This window comes from Schistocerca gregaria, chromosome 5 (genome assembly GCF_023897955.1).
Source record: "Schistocerca gregaria isolate iqSchGreg1 chromosome 5, iqSchGreg1.2, whole genome shotgun sequence".
Taxonomy (NCBI): Eukaryota; Metazoa; Arthropoda; class Insecta; order Orthoptera; family Acrididae; genus Schistocerca; species Schistocerca gregaria.
The window spans coordinates 575,444,856-575,462,582 of record NC_064924.1 but is presented as its reverse complement, the minus strand read 5'-3'; the positions used below and the strand labels follow the sequence as shown (position 1 = coordinate 575,462,582).

Below are 17,727 nucleotides of genomic sequence, written 5' to 3'. Positions count from 1 at the left end.
CCCAGCAGCAGCAGTGCGCCAAATCAATTATCTGGTCGAGGGCTGCAAGATTCAGTGTGATGAAGTGAGAATTCAGGGATAGCTCGCAAATTCAAAGCTGCCGCCTTCTTAGCTCAGTGGTAGAACACTGGTCTCGTAAACCAGGCGTCGTGAGTTCGAACCTCACAGAAGGCATCCATTTTTTTAACTTTCCTGCAACGTGCGGAGCTACATCGAGCAATATCTATCACATGGCAGTACACTGAATGAAAGTGATGTTCTTCAACCTATGACAAGTATTCTACTGACCTAGGAGGTTATCTGAATGCATAGGCAGAACAGTGGTTTGAATGCATTTTGTAGTATAATGTCACTCGTTTATGAGCGTCGCTACAGTGTGCATGCACGTTATCCATGTGAAGAGGCATAAGCAGATGCTACCATTCTGCGAGATTCCTGCAGAATGTGTACGAATTGCGTTGATATAGAGAGCAAAAGTGAGCCAAAATCGACGCCTCCGTGGCGCAATCGGCTAGCGCGTTCGGCTGTTAACCGAAAGGTTGGTGGTTCGAGCCCACTCGGGGGCGAAATCGTTTTAACCGTCACCGAGGTGAGGACATACGTCAACTTTGTTAGAGATACACAGCTAGTGTGGCAATTTGGCTGCGAAGGAGTGATGCCACAGATGCTTATACACATTCAGGCAGGTGGCACTGTAGGTAAAAACATGGCCCTACACAGACGTTCTAGTGTTTTCCTATTTATTCACCATGTGTGACACTGCAGTGGAGCGATGCCCACTACAAAAGACGTTTTATTTACATTCAATTTGAGCGTATACGTCGCGAGTGCCATATGACAGGGCCTGTCTCTCGATGTCGATTTGTATTTTGTGTCTCTTAAGCGTCGGTCTGCAGTAGGCCGCTGTTGGCCGAGCGACGTGCAGTCGCCTTACATGAAGCCCCATGGGCAACGCCAGTGCCACTGTGAACAACAGCAAACTGTAGCCAGAGAGTGGAGCCGAAAGGCGCATTTCGCAGTCGAGCCACGTTATCCCACAAGCTGTGCACTAGGACAAGAAATTGCAGACCGCAAACTATTGGTGGCCTGACGGTCGTCGCCGATCGTAAGGGCGAAACAGTCGAGAGATATGGAGAACGGAAATGTGGACACTCCCAGCAGCAGCAGTGCGCCAAATCAATTATCTGGTCGAGCGCTGCAAGATTCAGTGCGACGCCCACTACAAAAGACGTTTTATTTACATTCAATTTAAGCGTATACGTCGCGAGTGCCATTTGACTGGGCCTGTCTCTCGATGTCGATTTGTATTTTGTGTCTCTTAAGTGTCGGTCTGCAGTAGGCCGCTGTTGGCCGAGCGACGTGCAGTCGCCTTACATGAAGCCCCATGGGCAACGCCAGTGCCACTGTGAACAACAGCAAACTGTAGCCAGAGAGTGGAGCCGAAAGGCGCATTTCGCAGTCGAGCCACGTTATCCCACAAGCTGTGCACTAGGACAAGAAATTGCAGACCGCAAACTTTTGGTGGCCTGACGGTCGTCGCCGATCGTAAGGGCGAAACAGTCGAGGGATATGGAGAACGGCAATGTGGACACTCCCAGCAGCAGCAGTGCGCCAAATCAATTATCTGGTCGAGCGCTGCAAGATTCAGTGTGATGAAGTGAGAATTCGGGGATAGCTCGCAAATTCAAAGCTGCCGCCTTCTTAGCTCAGTGGTAGAGCGCTGGTCTCGTAAACCAGGTGTCGTAAGTTCGAACCTCACAGAAGGCATCCATTTTTTTAACTTTCCTGCAACGTGCGGAGCTACCTCGAGCAATATCTGTCACATGGCAGTACACTGAATGAAAGGGATGTTCTACAACCTATGTCAAGTATTCTACTGGCCTAGGAGGTTTTCTGAATGCATAGGCAGAACAGTGGTTTGTATGCATTTTGTAGTATAATGTCATTCGTTTATGAGCGTCGCTACAGTGTGCATGCACGTTATCCATGTGAAGAGGCATAAGCAGATGCTACCATTCTGCGAGATTCCTGCAGAATGTGTACGAATTGCTTTGATATAGAGAGCACAAGTGAGCCAAAGTCAACGCCTCCGCGGCGCATTTGGCTAGAGCCTTCGGCTGTTAACCGAAAGGTTGGTGGTTCGAGCCCACCCGGGGGCGAAATCGTTTTAACCGTCACCGAGGTGAGGACATACATCAACTTAGTTAGAGATACACAGCTAGTGTGGCAATTTGGCTGCGAAGGAGTGATGCCACAGATGCTTATACACATTCAGGCAGGTGGCACTGTAGGTAAAAACATGTCCCTACACAGACGTTCTAGTGTTTTCCTATTTATTCACCATGTGTGACACTGCAGTGGAGCGACGCCCACTACAAAAGACGTTTTATTTACATTCAATTTCAGCGTATACGTCGCGAGTGCCATATGACAGGGCCTGTCTCTCGATGTCGATTTGTATTTTGTGTCTCTTAAGCGTCGGTCTGCAGTAGGCCGCTGTTGGCCGAGCGACGTGCAGTCGCCTTACATGAAGCCCCATGGGCAACGCCAGTGCCACTGTGAACAACAGCAAACTGTAGCCAGAGAGTGGAGCCGAAAGGCGCATTTCGCAGTCGAGCCACGTTATCCCACAAGCTGTGCACTAGGACAAGAAATTGCAGACCGCAAACTTTTGGTGGCCTGACGGTCGTCGCCGATCGTAAGGGCGAAACAGTCGAGAGATATGGAGAACGGCAATGTGGACACTCCCAGCAGCAGCAGTGCGCCAAATCAATTATCTGGTCGAGCGCTGCAAGATTCTATGTGATGAAGTGACAATTCGGGGATAGCTCGCAAATCCAAAGCTGCCGCCTTCTTAGCTCAGTGGTAGAGCGCTGGTCTCGTAAACCAGGTGTCGTAAGTTCGAACCTCACAGAAGGCATCCATTTTTTTAACTTTCCTGCAACGTGCGGAGCTACCTCGAGCAATATCTGTCACATGGCAGTACACTGAATGAAAGGGATGTTCTACAACCTATGTCAAGTATTCTACTGGCCTAGGAGGTTTTCTGAATGCATAGGCAGAACAGTGGTTTGTATGCATTTTGTAGTATAATGTCATTCGTTTATGAGCGTCGCTACAGTGTGCATGCACGTTATCCATGTGAAGAGGCATAAGCAGATGCTACCATTCTGCGAGATTCCTGCAGAATGTGTACGAATTGCTTTGATATAGAGAGCACAAGTGAGCCAAAGTCAACGCCTCCGCGGCGCATTTGGCTAGAGCCTTCGGCTGTTAACCGAAAGGTTGGTGGTTCGAGCCCACCCGGGGGCGAAATCGTTTTAACCGTCACCGAGGTGAGGACATACATCAACTTAATTAGAGATACACAGCTAGTGTGGCAATTTGGCTGCGAAGGAGTGATGCCACAGATGCTTATACACATTCAGGCAGGTGGCACTGTAGGTAAAAACATGTCCCTACACAGACGTTCTACTGTTTTCCTATTTATTCACCATGTGTGACACTGCAGTGGAGCGACGCCCACTACAAAAGACGATTTATTTACATTCAATGTGAGCGTATACGTCGCGAGTGCCATATGACAGGGCCTGTCTCTCGATGTCGATTTGTATTTTGTGTCTCTTAAGCGTCGGTCTGCCGTAGGCCGCTGTTGGCCGAGCGACGTGCAGTCGCCTTACATGAAGCCCCATGGGCAACGCCAGTGCCACTGTGAACAACAGCAAACTGTAGCCAGAGAGTGGAGCCGAAAGGCGCATTTCGCAGTCGAGCCACGTTATCCCACAAGCTGTGCACTAGGACAAGAAATTGCAGACCGCAAACTTTTGGTATCCTGACGGTCGTCGCCGATCGTAAGGGCGAAACAGTCGAGAGATATGGAGAACGGAAATGTGGACACTCCCAGCAGCAGCAGTGCGCCAAATCATATATCTGGTTGAGCGCTGCAAGATTCAGTGCGACGCCCACTACAAAAGACGTTTTATTTACATTCAATTTAAGCCTATACGTCGCGAGTGCCATTTGACAGGGCCTGTCTCTCGATGTCGATTTGTATTTTGTGTCTCTTAAGTGTCGGTCTGCAGTAGGCCGCTGTTGGCCGAGCGACGTGCAGTCGCCTTACATGAAGCCCCATGGGCAACGCCAGTGCCACTGTGAACAACAGCAAACTGTAGCCAGAGAGTGGAGCCGAAAGGCGCATTTCGCAGTCGTGCCACGTTATCCCACTAGCTGTGCACTAGGACAAGAAATTGCAGACCGCAAACGTTTGGTGGCCTGACGGTCGTCGCCGATCGTAAGAGCGAAACAGTCGAGAGATTTGGAGAACGGCAATGTGGACACTCCCAGCAGCAGCAGTGCGCCAAATCAATTATCTGGTCGAGGGCTGCAAGATTCAGTGTGATGAAGTGAGAGTTCGGGGATAGCTCGCAAGTTCAAAGCTGCCGCCTTCTTAGCTCAGTGGTAGAGCACTGGTCTCGTAAACCAGGAATCAAGAGTTCGAACCTCAGAGAAGGCATCCATTTTTTTAACTTTCCTGCAATGTGCGGAGCTACCTCGAGCAATATCTATCACATGGCAGTACACTGAATGAAAGGGATGTTCTACAACCTATGTCAAGTATTCTACTGGCCTAGGAGGTTTTCTGAATGCATAGGCAGAACAGTGGTTTGTATGCATTTTGTAGTATAATGTCATTCGTTTATGAGCGTCGCTACAGTGTGCATGCACGTTATCCATGTGAAGAGGCATAAGCAGATGCTACCATTCTGCGAGATTCCTGCAGAATGTGTACGAATTGCGTTGATATGGAGAGCACAAGTGAGCCAAAATCGACGCCTCCGTGGCGCAATCGGCTAACGCGTTCGGCTGTTAACCGAAAGGTTGGTGGTTCGAGCCCACCCGGGGGCGAAATCGTTTTAACCGTCACCGAGGTGAGGACTTACGTCAACTTTGTTAGAGATACACAGCTAGTGTGGCAATTTGGCTGCGAAGGAGTGATGCCACAGATGCTTATACACATTCAGGCAGGTGGCACTGTAGGTAAAAACATGGCCCTACACAGACGTTCTACTGTTTTCCTATTTATTCACCATGTGTGACACTGCAGTGGAGCGACGCCCACTACAAAAGACGTTTTATTTACATTCAATTTCAGCGTATACGTCGCGAGTGCCATATGACAGGGCCTGTCTCTCGATGTCGATTTGTATTTTGTGTCTCTTAAGCGTCGGTCTGCAGTAGGCCGCTGTTGGCCGAGCGACGTGCAGTCGCCTTACATGAAGCCCCATGGGCAACGCCAGTGCTACTGTGAACAACAGCAAACTGTAGCCAGAGAGTGGAGCCGAAAGGCGCATTTCGCAGTCGAGCCACGTTATCCCACAAGCTGTGCACTAGGACAAGAAATTGCAGACCGCAAACTTTTGGTGGCCTGACGGTCGTCGCCGATCGTAAGGGCGAAACAGTCGAGAGATATGGAGAACGGAAATGTGGACACTCCCAGCAGCAGCAGTGCGCCAAATCATATATCTGGTCGAGCGCTGCAAGATTCAGTGCGACGCCCACTACAAAAGACGTTTTATTTACATTCAATTTAAGCGTATACGTCGCGAGTGCCATTTGACTGGGCCTGTCTCTCGATGTCGATTTGTATTTTGTGTCTCTTAAGTGTCGGTCTGCAGTAGGCCGCTGTTGGCCGAGCGACGTGCAGTCGCCTTACATGAAGCCCCATGGGCAACGCCAGTGCCACTGTGAACAACAGCAAACTGTAGCCAGAGAGTGGAGCCGAAAGGCGCATTTCGCAGTCGTGCCACGTTATCCCACTAGCTGTGCACTAGGACAAGAAATTGCAGACCGCAAACGTTTGGTGGCCTGACGGTCGTCGCCGATCGTAAGGGCGAAACAGTCGAGAGATTTGGAGAACGGAAATGTGGACACTCCCAGCAGCAGCAGTGCGCCAAATCAATTATCTGGTCGAGCGCTGCAAGATTCAGTGTGATGAAGTGAGAATTCGGGGATAGCTCGCAAATTCAAAGCTGCCGCCTTCTTAGCTCAGTGGTAGAGCGCTGGTCTCGTAAACCAGGTGTCGTAAGTTCGAACCTCACAGAAGGCATCCATTTTTTTAACTTTCCTGCAACGTGCGGAGCTACCTCGAGCAATATCTATCACATGGCAGTACACTGAATGAAAGGGATGTTCTACAACCTATGTCAAGTATTCTACTGGCCTAGGAGGTTTTCTGAATGCATTGGCAGAACAGTGGTTTGTATGCATTTTGTAGTATAATGTCATTCGTTTATGAGCGTCGCTACAGTGTGCATGCACGTTATCCATGTGAAGAGGCATAAGCAGATGCTACCATTCTGCGAGATTCCTGCAGAATGTGTACGAATTGCTTTGATATAGAGAGCACAAGTGAGCCAAAGTCAACGCCTCCGCGGCGCAATTGGCTAGAGCCTTCGGCTGTTAACCGAAAGGTTGGTGGTTCGAGCCCACCCGGGGGCGAAATCGTTTTAACCGTCACCGAGGTGAGGACATACATCAACTTAGTTAGAGATACACAGCTAGTGTGGCAATTTGGCTGCGAAGGAGTGATGCCACAGATGCTTATACACATTCAGGCAGGTCGCACTGTAGGTAAAAACATGGCCCTACACAGACGTTCTACTGTTTTCCTATTTATTCACCATGTGTGACACTGCAGTGGAGCGACGCCCACTACAAAAGACGTTTTATTTACATTCAATTTGAGCGTATACGTCGCGAGTGCCATATGACAGGGCCTGTCTCTCGATGTCGATTTGTATTTTGTGTCTCTTAAGTGTCGGTCTGCAGTAGGCCGCTGTTGGCCGAGCGACGTGCAGTCGCCTTACATGAAGCCCCATGGGCAACGCCAATGCCACTGTGAACAACAGCAAACTGTAGCCAGAGAGTGGAGCCGAAAGGCGCATTTCGCAGTCGAGCCACGTTATCCCACAAGCTGTGCACTAGGACAAGAAATTGCAGACCGCAAACGTTTGGTGGCCTGACGGTCGTCGCCGATCGTAAGGGCGAAAAAGTCGAGAGATTTGGAGAACGGCAATGTGGACACTCCCAGCAGCAGCAGTGCGCCAAATCAATTATCTGGTCGAGGGCTGCAAGATTCAGTGTGATGAAGTGAGAGTTCGGGGATAGCTCGCAAGTTCAAAGCTGCCGCCTTCTTAGCTCAGTGGTAGAGCACTGGTCTCGTAAACCAGGAGTCGTGAGTTCGAACCTCACAGAAGGCATCCATTTTTCTAACTTTCCTGCAACGTGCGGAGCTACCTCGAGCAATATCTGTCACATGGCAGTACACTGAATGAAAGGGATGTTCTTCAACCTATGACAAGTATTCTACTGGCCTAGGAGGTTTTCTGAATGCATAGGCAGAACAGTGGTTTGTATGCATTTTGTAGTATAATGTCATTCGTTTATGAGCGTCGCTACACTGTGCATGCACGTTATCCATGTGAAGAGGCATAAGCAGATGCTACCATTCTGCGAAATTCCTGAAGAATGTGTACGAATTGCGTTGATATAGAGAGCAAAATCGACGCCTCCGTGGCGCAATCGGCTAGCGCGTTCGGCTGTTAACCGAAAGGTTGGTGGTTCGAGCCCACCTGGGGGCGAAATCGTTTTAACCGTCACCGAGGTGAGGACATACATCAACTTTGTTAGAGATACACAGCTAGTGTGGCAATTTGGCTGCGAAGGAGTGATGCCACAGATGCTTATACACATTCAGGCAGGTGGCACTGTAGGTAAAAACATGGCCCTACACAGACGTTCTACTGTTTTCCTATTTATTCACCATGTGTGACACTGCAGTGGAGCGACGCCCACTACAAAAGGCGTTTCATTTACATTCCATTTGAGCGTATACGTCGCGAGTGCCATATGACAGGGCCTGTCCCTCGATGTCGATTTGTATTTTGTGTCTCTTAAGTGTCGGTCTGCAGTAGGCCGCTGTTGGCCGAGCGACGTGCAGTCGCCTTACATGAAGCCCCATGGGCAACGCCAGTGCCACTGTGAACAACAGCAAACTGTAGCCAGAGAGTGGAGCCGAAAGGCGCATTTCGCAGTCGAGCCACGTTATCCCACAAGCTGTGCACTAGGACAAGAAATTGCAGACCGCAAACGTTTGGTGGCCTGACGGTCGTCGCCGATCGTAAGGGCGAAACAGTCGAGAGATATGGAGAACGGCAATGTGGACACTCCCAGCAGCAGCAGTGCGCCCAATCAATTATCTGGTCGAGCGCTGCAACATTCAGTGTGATGAAGTGAGAATTCGGGGATAGCCCGCAAATTCAAAGCTGCCGCCTTCTTAGCTCAGTGGTAGAGCGCTGGTCTGGTAAACCAGGAGTCGTGAGTTCGAACCACACAGAAGGCATCCATTTTTTTCACTTTCCTGCAACGTGCGGAGCTACCTCGAGCAATATCTATCACATGGCAGTACACTGAATGAAAGGGATGTTCTACAACCTATGTCAAGTAGTCTACTGGCCTAGGAGGTTTTCTGAATGCATAGGCAGAACAGTGGTTTGTATGCATTTTGTAGTATAATGTCATTCGTTTATGAGCGTCGCCACAGTGTGCATGCACGTTATCCATGTGAAGAGGCATAAGCAGATGCTACCATTCTGCGAGATTCCTGCAGAATGTGTACGAATTGCGTTGATATAGAGAGCAAAAGTGAGCCAAAGTCAACGCCTCCGTGGCGCAATCGGCTAGCGCGTTCGGCTGTTAACCGAAAGGTTGGTGGTTCGAGCCCACCCGGGGGCGAAATCGTTTTAACCGTCACCGAGGTGAGGACATACATCAACTTTGTTAGAGATACACAGCTAGTGTGGCAATTTGGCTGCGAAGGAGTGATGCCACAGATGCTTATACTCATTCAGGCAGGTGGCACTGTAGGTAAAAACATGGCCCTACACAGACGTTATACTGATTTCCTATTTATTCACCATGTGTGACACTGCAGTGGAGCGACGCCCACTACAAAAGACGTTTTATTTACATTCAATTTGAGCGTATACGTCGCGAGTGCCATATGACAGGGCCTGTCTCTCGATGTCGATTTGTATTTTGTGTCTCTTAAGTGTCGGTCTGCAGTAGGCCGCTGTTGGCCGAGCGACGTGCAGTCGCCTTACATGAAGCCCCATGGGCAACGCCAGTGCCACTGTGAACAACAGCAAACTGTAGCCAGAGAGTGGAGCCGAAAGGCGCATTTCGCAGTCGAGCCACGTTATCCCACAAGCTGTGCACTAGGACAAGAAATTGCAGACCGCAAACTTTTGGTGGCCTGACGGTCGTCGCCGATCGTAAGGGCGAAACAGTCGAGAGATTTGGAGAACGGCAATGTGGACACTCCCAGCAGCAGCAGTGCGCCAAATCAATTATCTGGTCGAGGGCTGCAAGATTCAGTGTGATGAAGTGAGAATTCGGGGATAGCTCGCAAATTCAAAGATGCCGCCTTCTTAGCTCAGTTCGTAGTTGCGAGTCAGCCGCCGAGCGGGACGGACGTGTGGCGGAGCTGGACGTCTGGCTGTAGTAAACACAGGCTGAGTCGCTGCGTTTGAGGTTAGTGGTGCTGCTAAGCCGCTATTCGTGTTGCACTTGTATTCATGAAGTTCTAGAATGAATAGGTCGAATTATTTGAGGAAAGACACAATCAAGTTTACTTTCGATTGAAATTTCGTTCGACCTAAAGCATTTGAAATTAAAGCATGGTTTATCGAAAAAGTATTGATTAACGGTGATGATGTTGTCGGAGTTTATCTCTCGTTTGTGACAAATGCTGTGTATATGAAGATGAAAAGTCCAGAATTATGTAGTTCCATTGTGGATCGTTGCGGAGGTAGCGTGAAGTTTAATCATTCTGATGGGAATGTGAGTGACGTTGCTGTTAGTCATGCTGGGTACGGGATTCGTACGATCAGAGTGTTTGAGCTCCCTTTTGAAATTCCGCCCGAAGAACTTAATGTTGCCCTTCGGCCTTATGGCAGAATTATTTCCAATGTGGCAGAAAGGTGGTCTGAAGCTCATATGTTTCCTGTCTTGAACGGCGTAAGGCAAATTAAGATTGAATTACAGAAGCATGTCCCCTCTTATCTTAATATTTGTGGGTATCGTGCTTTGATTATCTATGATGGGCAACCGCGGACTTGCGCTTTATGCAATTCCACGGAACACATTCGTGCAGAATGTTCACGGAGGCGTGTCCCGCAGTTACCGCGTGACGAGATGCCGAGTTCCGGCCCTGTTGTTGGTATGAAGTTGTCATACGCTGCCGCTGCTGACTTCCGCAGCCGAGGCGAGTCGGTGCCGCCTGTGCGCGGGGAGCCTGCTGCCTCGCGGGCGGTTGTCGATGATACTCCGGCTTCAAGCTCTAGATTTGCGGATGGTCTGCCGATCAGCTCCGCGCCCCTCGAATCTATGCCGACGCCAACTTTTTCCAACTCTCCCACTGTGGTTGCTCGTTCTTCCGCGGACTCGGCCGAAGATCCCCAAATACCCGCAACGGAGGTTTCCTTGCGTCGTCAGGATTCCCACCAACGTGAGGATATTGCCACTAGCTTCCGAGGAGTGGACGCTCCAGGCATCCACTCTGCGGGAACTATGAACGAAGATAGCAATCTGGACATTGGTTTCACGTTGGCGCCCACAGAAGACACTTGCGTCAAGGAAACCACAACGAGCGATAGTGTAGAATTGGAGACTGGGTTGCTACCAGTGGGAGCCATGGAAAAAGATGCGCCTCCTTCTGCCGTTGTGGAATGCGATACGCGGACTTTTGTCCGAAAAAAGGAACAGGCGACGTCAGACGTATCATCCGGTACTTCTCCTGACAGGTCGCAAACTTCATCTCCTGCTAGATCGCCGAAGAGATCTTCGAAGAAAGGCAAGAAGAGGAGATTGGCACACAAAGCAGCAGAGAGTTTAGCTCCTGCATTGCGGGAAAAGTTAAAACATTTAAGGGATAATGAACGACTACGAGAACAATGCCCAGTAGCACGAGTTAACGAGTGTACTGAAGCGGAGATGAGTCGTGCCGATGCAGATGATCTTCACCAACAACCTCGCGCACCGCTTGGCGTCGCAGGTTTGCAGACCGGCACTACTATGGATTTAGACCGAACTGTCTCAGGAAAAGGACTTGATTGGGCCGATGCCCAAGAAGATCGCACCGACCACGGAATGGAGATGGACCTGACACATGCTAGTGGCATTTAAATTTTTTTTTTTTAATGTCTATTTTTCTTTCTGACAGACAGAATGGAATGGTACAGACGTGACTCTGCATGGGGCATACTTCATTAGCCAATTTCTTTTACCTGCACCTATGCCAACGGAACTGACATATAATGTGACCACGATCAATATAAATCGGATTCGCAGTGAAACGAAAGTCGCTTCTTTAAAAGATTTCCTTTACCAGTCGGATACTGATATAGCCCTCCTACAGGAATTTAATGTCCACAACTTTTATGTCCCAGGTTTTCAAGAGATTTTAAATATTGCACCGGAAGCCACATGTGGGACTGCGATCCTTGTCAAAGATGGTATTGATGTGAAGGATATCTGTCTGTTAGAAAATGAGAGGGGCATCAGTTGTAAAATTTTTACTACTACTGTTTTAAATGTATATGTCCCCTCTGGTAACAACGCTAGAGATGATAGGGCTAATTTTTTTAAGAACGATATGGTCTATTTACTTAAGGGGAATCCGGCGGAAGCTTTAATCGGTGGTGACTTTAATTGTGTACTTCACAAAAAGGATCAGCGACCAAATTTTAACTTCTCCAGGGAACTGGCGGCTTTGGTGACAAACATGAAGTGGACAGACGTGTGGGAAAGCAAATACCCCACGTTAGTCAAATTTACGTACATCAGTAGTCGCTCGCAAAGCAGAATAGACAGAATATACGTCACAGCAAACCTGGAAAATAAAATCAGTAGTATCGAAGTAATTCCCACTACCTTTTCGGACCATCTCGCAGTGAAATGCAGCATTCGTTTTCAGAAGCAAGGAACGTATTGGGGTCGCCCCTTATGGAAGCTGAATACCCATATGTTGTTCGAGGGTGCCCTATCAAGAACAGTAGCGGAGGTATGGCAGGCTGCTCTACGTATGCGCCATAAATACAGCTCTCGCCTTGCGTGGTGGACCTCATGTGCTAAAAAGAAATTGAGATCATCCCTAATAGCTTACGGGAGGGAGCGAGCGATGTGGTCTCGCAATACCGTTGAATTTTACTATACATGCTTAAGGGACTATCAGCTCAGCAGATGACTGATGAGGTTTTCATTGAAATAAAGAAGATCAAGGCTCACCTCATAAGTCTCAAGCGACAACAGCTGGAGGGTTTAAAAATTAAATCTCGTGTCCCGACAACGGTGGAGGACGAAAACGCATCGCTGTACCACTTACTCGAACATGAAAGAAATAGAAGACGAGCGTTTATTGCTTGTCTTAGAGTGGGCGATAACCGGGTGCTGACGGATCACTCTGACATTTTAAATGCAGTTTATGGATTTTATCGTACGTTATATACTGATACCCGGTATAATCTAGACTGTGCGAACGATTTGCTACGAACTACAGGTATCGACAACGTTATCAATGACGAGGACAATGTGTCCCTTACCACTGCGATCACATGTGAGGAGGTGTTTGATATACTTAAATACTCGCCTACCCGTAAGTCCCCAGGGCCTGATGGCTTGCCTGTAGAGTTTTATTGTAAATTTTGGCCTCTCATCGGTAATCAATTCACAGAAGTGATAAATGAAGTGTTGCAAGGTGTTACTGTTCCACGCGAGTTCAAAGAAAGCGTAACTGTGCTAATACCAAAGGGAAGGAACGCGACAGTTAAAGATCTCAATCAATTGAGACCAATATGTTTGATGAACTCGGATTATAAAATAATTGCACGTGTACTGAAGGAAAGACTGAGACCTCTAATGGAGAAGATCATAGGTGACCACCAAACCTGTCTCTCGGGGCGGAATATTTTTAAAACTGTTTGTGAATATAGGGATGTCTCTGCAATTTTTGCAACGTCATCCTCACCAGGAGGCCTTGCCTTTATCGACTTCTCAAAGGCTTTTGACAGGGTCAACCACTTATTTTTGTTCAGAACGTTGACCTATGTGGGTTTTAGTCAACATTTTGTGCAAGTTTTAATTAACATTGTTGAAGGCATCCAAACACAAGTGTCTGTAAATGGGCATTTCACTCCACCCATTGAAATTCGCAACGGCGTCCCGCAGGGAAGCCCTTTGTCAATGCTCCTGTATGTTGTTGCACTGGAGCCTTTACTAAGGAGACTCGATGTCGATCTTGAGGGCATCACGATATCTGGCGTTAACAACGTCACCAATGCATATGCTGATGACGTTGGAGTGGTTATTCGTAGTAACGAAGATTTAGAGAAATTAACTACGAATATTCAGATCTTTTGTGAAGCTACAGGCGCTAGGGTTAACGAGGTGAAGAGTTCGTTTTTAAATCTTAAAGGTCTTCAAGATGTCCGTTTGGAATGGGCACGCTCCGTCGATCGTCACACCGCTCTGGGTGTCACCTTTTACCGATGTCCGCTTCAGACCATGACCTACAATTGGAAGAAAGTACTGGATACAATCAGAGGAGCCACAATACTCAATCAGACCAGACATCTGAACATTAAACAACGAATCAGAATAATTAATTGGTCCATTTTATCAAAAGCTATATATATAGGTCAAATATTGCCAGTTTCGAAACCCATTGCCAAACGTATAATGAGTATCATTTGCCGATTTATATGGACAGGGAATATTTTTAGAGTAGCAGTCGGTACAGTTACGTTACCTTCCGCTGAAGGTGGCCTAGGTTTAACAGATATATGGCGGAAGACTACGGCGTTATATATAAAGAGGACCCTACAAATTATAGAAAAACATCCACATAGTATTACAGCCAGGCTGTATCGACTCCTACAGCCAGAAAATTTACGTCCACCCATAAATATAGGCGGAATTAATTATAAATTGAAATATATTCGCCAGTTCTTTTTAGAGATTAGCTACATGGACAGTATTGTCACGAATCCACAATCAAGGAATTGCAGGAAATTAATGGAACTCTTAACAACGAAAGAACATGTCAACAAAATGGAGTGCAGATATCCCGACAAAGACTGGAAAAGAATTTGGAAAAATATTAGTAATCGAGAACTGTCTTCCGACATTCAGGCAACCTGGTACCGAGTTGTTAATAACGTAGTTTCCACTAACGAAAAGTTGCACTCCATTGGTCTTAGTGACACGATTGTGTGCACCCGATGTGACGCAGTTGACACATTGATCCACCGCTTTCTCTGTGGTGGATACGCCGAAATATGGAGGGGACTCCAACGGCGGGTAGCCTTTATAACCAGAACTGTTAGTACTGAGATCAATGTTGAAAAATTACTCTTCCCCGATGGTGTTTTCTTCCCTGTCCAGAAAACCAATGCTGTGTTGTGGTTGTTTGGCAATTATGTACATTACGTTATATCTGAACACGGCAATGACCGTGTTTTAGAATACGAATTATACGAACGAGCAAAATATTATCAGATATGTACGCGCAGGGACCACAAAAAAACTTTTGGCAACATGTTACACATTCTGTTTCAGAGACAAGGGATTGGATAAACATCTTAATAGCCCTCGTCTACGAAAAATGTAGTCACAGGCCAAAGTAGGGGATCGCTGTTGAGGGTGAAGTACGGTGGGGACTTCGTGTGCCCCAGGGCCGCTACGGTAGCCGTGAAGGCCTCGGACAGAACCCCGAAACGGCACTGCGGCTTCACACTTACTGCTGGATGAACCCCATATCTCCAGCAACTACTTTCATCTATGATGATTTACCAGGATCTCGGTAATATCGGAAGGTGGTTTCGTTGCACACAATGCAGTGGAAGCTTCTTGCACGTGTTCCTCAGTTACAATCTTTCTATATTTGTTTAATTTTTTTCAGTATGAAGCAAGAGTGACAATTTATTAATTCCCAAGAAGCCTTAATTTTTCAATTTTCAGTTCTACGGAGGAGAAGCCTCACATGGCGAAGAAGCCAAACATCATTTCATTTCCTTACTGTCACAGTAAATTTGAAAAAAAAAAAATCAGTCGATATAGCATAGAAGCTCGCCGAAGAAGGCATAAAAGGAGAGCGAATGGATGGGCTGTGTGGGGAGAAGGGAGGCCCAAAATTAAAAAAAGGAGTGATGCCACAGATGCTTATACACATTCAGGCAGGTGGCACTGTAGGTAAAAACATGGCCCTACACAGACGTTCTACTGTTTTCCTATTTATTCACCATGTGTGACACTGCAGTGGAGCGACGCCCACTACAAAAGACGTTTTATTTACATTCAATTTGAGCGTATACGTCGCGAGTGCCATATGACAGGGCCTGTCTCTCGATGTCGATTTGTATTTTGTGTCTCTTAAGTGTCGGTCTGCAGTAGGCCGCTGTTGGCCGAGCGACGTGCAGTCGCCTAACATGAAGCCCCATGGGCAACGCCAGTGCCACTGTGAACAACAGCAAACTGTAGCCAGAGAGTGGAGCCGAAAGGCGCATTTCGCAGTCGAGCCACGTTATCCCACAAGCTGTGCACTAGGACAAGAAATTGCAGACCGCAAACTTTTGGTGGCCTGACGGTCGTCGCCGATCGTAAGGGCGAAACAGTCGAGAGATTTGGAGAACGGCAATGTGGACACTCCCAGCAGCAGCAGTGCGCCAATTCAATTATCTGGTCGAGGGCTGCAAGATTCAGTGTGATGAAGTGAGAATTCGGGGATAGCTCGCAAATTCAAAGCTGCCGCCTTCTTAGCTCAGTGGTAGAGCACTGGTCTCGTAAACCAGGAGTCGTGAGTTCGAACCTCACAGAAGGCATCCATTTTTTTAACTTTCCTGCAACGTGCGGAGCTACCTCGAGCAATATCTATCACATGGCAGTACACTGAATGAAAGGGATGTTCTACAACCTATGTCAAGTATTCTACTGGCCTAGGAGGTTTTCTGAATGCATAGGCAGAACAGTGGTTTGTATGCATTTTGTAGTATAATGTCATTCGTTTATGAGCGTCGCTACAGTGTGCATGCACGTTATCCATGTGAAGAGGCATAAGCAGATGCTACCATTCTGCGAGATTCCTGCAGAATGTGTACGAATTGCGTTGATATAGAGAGCACAAGTAAGCCAAAGTCAACGCCTCCGTGGCGCAATCGGCTAGCGCGTTCGGCTGTTAACCGAAAGGTTGATGGTTCGAGCCCACCCGGGGGCGAAATCGTTTTAACCGTCACCGAGGTGAGGACATACATCAACCTTGTCAGAGATACACAGCTAGTGTGGCAATTTGGCTGCGAAGGAGTGATGCCACAGATGCTTATACACATTCAGGCAGTTGGCACTGTAGGTAAAAACATGGCCCTACACAGACGTTCTACTGTTTTCCTATTTATTCACCATGTGTGACACTGCAGTGGAGCGACGCCCACTACAAAAGACGTTTTATTTACATTCAATTTGAGCGTATACGTCGCGAGTGCCATATGACAGGGCCTGTCTCTCGATGTCGATTTGTATTTTGTGTCTCTTAAGTGTCGGTCTGCAGTAGGCCGCTGTTGGCCGAGAGACGTGCAGTCGCCTTACATGAAGCCCCATGGGCAACGCCAGTGCCACTGTGAACAACAGCAAACTGTAGCCAGAGAGTGGAGCCGAAAGGCGCATTTCGCAGTCGAGCCACGTTATCCCACAAGCTGTGCACTAGGACAAGAAATTGCAGACCGCAAACTTTTGGTGGCCTGACGGTCGTCGCCGATCGTAAGGGCGAAACAGTCGAGAGATTTGGAGAACGGAAATGTGGACACTCCCAGCAGCAGCAGTGCGCCAAATCAATTATCTGGTCGAGCGCTGCAAGATTCAGTGTGATGAAGTGAGAATTCGGGGATAGCGCGCAAATTCAAAGCTGTCGCCTTCTTAGCTCAGTGGTAGAGCACTGGTCTCGTAAACCAGGAGTCATGAGTTCGAACCTCACAGAAGGCATCCATTTTTTTAACTTTCCTGCAACGTGCGGAGCTACCTCGAGCAATATCTATCACATGGCAGTACACTGAATGAAAGGGATGTTCTACAACCTATGTCAAGTATTCTACTGGCCTAGGAGGTTTTCTGAATGCATAGGCAGAACAGTGGTTTGTATGCATTTTGTAGTATAATGTCATTCGTTTATGAGCGTCGCTACAGTGTGCATGCACGTTATCCATGTGAAGAGGCATAAGCAGATGCTACCATTCTGCGAGATTCCTGCAGAATGTGTACGAATTGCGTTGATATACAGAGCAAAAGTGAGCCAAAATCGACGCCGCCGCGGCGCAATCGGCTAGCGTGTTCGGCTGTTAACCGAAAGGTTGGTGGTTCGAGCCCACCCGGGGGCGAAATCCTTTTAACCGTCACTGAGGTGAGGACATACATCAACTTTGTTAGAGATACACAGCTAGTGTGGCAATTTGGCTGCGAAGGAGTGATGCCACAGATGCTTATACACATTCAGGCAGGTGGCACTGTAGGTAAAAACATGGCCCTACACAGACGTTCTACTGTTTTCCTATTTATTCACCATGTGTGACACTGCAGTGGAGCGACGCCCACTACAAAAGACGTTTTATTTACATTCAATTTGAG

The 17,727-nt window shown here is 47.9% G+C and overlaps 1 protein-coding gene and 16 non-coding genes across 17 annotated transcripts; all 17 read left to right on the top strand.

Moving 5' to 3' along the window:
- The first annotated feature begins 102 nt into the window (after positions 1-102).
- Trnat-cgu (transfer RNA threonine (anticodon CGU)) lies at positions 103-174 on the top strand. Its single transcript has one exon. It is a non-coding gene; the product is annotated as a tRNA-Thr (tRNA).
- A 318-nt stretch (positions 175-492) lies between these two features.
- Positions 493-566, top strand: Trnan-guu (transfer RNA asparagine (anticodon GUU)). The gene has a single exon. It is a non-coding gene; the product is annotated as a tRNA-Asn (tRNA).
- Positions 567-1,695: 1,129 nt separating this feature from the next.
- On the top strand, positions 1,696-1,767 carry Trnat-cgu (transfer RNA threonine (anticodon CGU)). The gene has a single exon. It is a non-coding gene; the product is annotated as a tRNA-Thr (tRNA).
- A 1,081-nt stretch (positions 1,768-2,848) lies between these two features.
- Trnat-cgu (transfer RNA threonine (anticodon CGU)) lies at positions 2,849-2,920 on the top strand. Its single transcript has one exon. It is a non-coding gene; the product is annotated as a tRNA-Thr (tRNA).
- Positions 2,921-4,441: 1,521 nt separating this feature from the next.
- Positions 4,442-4,513, top strand: Trnat-cgu (transfer RNA threonine (anticodon CGU)). Its single transcript has one exon. It is a non-coding gene; the product is annotated as a tRNA-Thr (tRNA).
- A 318-nt stretch (positions 4,514-4,831) lies between these two features.
- Trnan-guu (transfer RNA asparagine (anticodon GUU)) lies at positions 4,832-4,905 on the top strand. Its single transcript has one exon. It is a non-coding gene; the product is annotated as a tRNA-Asn (tRNA).
- A 1,076-nt stretch (positions 4,906-5,981) lies between these two features.
- On the top strand, positions 5,982-11,661 carry LOC126272114 (uncharacterized). Its single transcript, XM_049974710.1, has 2 exons — positions 5,982-6,051; positions 9,505-11,661. Exon 2 carries the CDS (start codon positions 9,817-9,819, stop codon positions 11,242-11,244), a length of 1,428 nt encoding a protein of 475 aa, XP_049830667.1. The 5' UTR covers positions 5,982-6,051; positions 9,505-9,816; the 3' UTR covers positions 11,245-11,661.
- Positions 6,035-6,106, top strand: Trnat-cgu (transfer RNA threonine (anticodon CGU)). The gene has a single exon. It is a non-coding gene; the product is annotated as a tRNA-Thr (tRNA).
- Trnan-guu (transfer RNA asparagine (anticodon GUU)) lies at positions 6,425-6,498 on the top strand. Its single transcript has one exon. It is a non-coding gene; the product is annotated as a tRNA-Asn (tRNA).
- On the top strand, positions 7,188-7,259 carry Trnat-cgu (transfer RNA threonine (anticodon CGU)). The gene has a single exon. It is a non-coding gene; the product is annotated as a tRNA-Thr (tRNA).
- Positions 7,567-7,640, top strand: Trnan-guu (transfer RNA asparagine (anticodon GUU)). The gene has a single exon. It is a non-coding gene; the product is annotated as a tRNA-Asn (tRNA).
- Positions 8,330-8,401, top strand: Trnat-ggu (transfer RNA threonine (anticodon GGU)). Its single transcript has one exon. It is a non-coding gene; the product is annotated as a tRNA-Thr (tRNA).
- Positions 8,720-8,793, top strand: Trnan-guu (transfer RNA asparagine (anticodon GUU)). The gene has a single exon. It is a non-coding gene; the product is annotated as a tRNA-Asn (tRNA).
- Positions 11,662-15,863: 4,202 nt separating the features above from the next.
- Trnat-cgu (transfer RNA threonine (anticodon CGU)) lies at positions 15,864-15,935 on the top strand. The gene has a single exon. It is a non-coding gene; the product is annotated as a tRNA-Thr (tRNA).
- A 318-nt stretch (positions 15,936-16,253) lies between these two features.
- Positions 16,254-16,327, top strand: Trnan-guu (transfer RNA asparagine (anticodon GUU)). The gene has a single exon. It is a non-coding gene; the product is annotated as a tRNA-Asn (tRNA).
- Positions 16,328-17,016: 689 nt separating this feature from the next.
- On the top strand, positions 17,017-17,088 carry Trnat-cgu (transfer RNA threonine (anticodon CGU)). The gene has a single exon. It is a non-coding gene; the product is annotated as a tRNA-Thr (tRNA).
- Positions 17,089-17,406: 318 nt separating this feature from the next.
- Positions 17,407-17,480, top strand: Trnan-guu (transfer RNA asparagine (anticodon GUU)). The gene has a single exon. It is a non-coding gene; the product is annotated as a tRNA-Asn (tRNA).
- Positions 17,481-17,727: the final 247 nt, after the last annotated feature.

What these genes read in the sequence shown, in the direction of transcription:
- LOC126272114 (XM_049974710.1), top strand. Translation starts at nt 9,817, where the DNA reads ATGAAGATGAAAAGTCCAGAATTATGTAGTTCCATTGTGGATCGTTGC.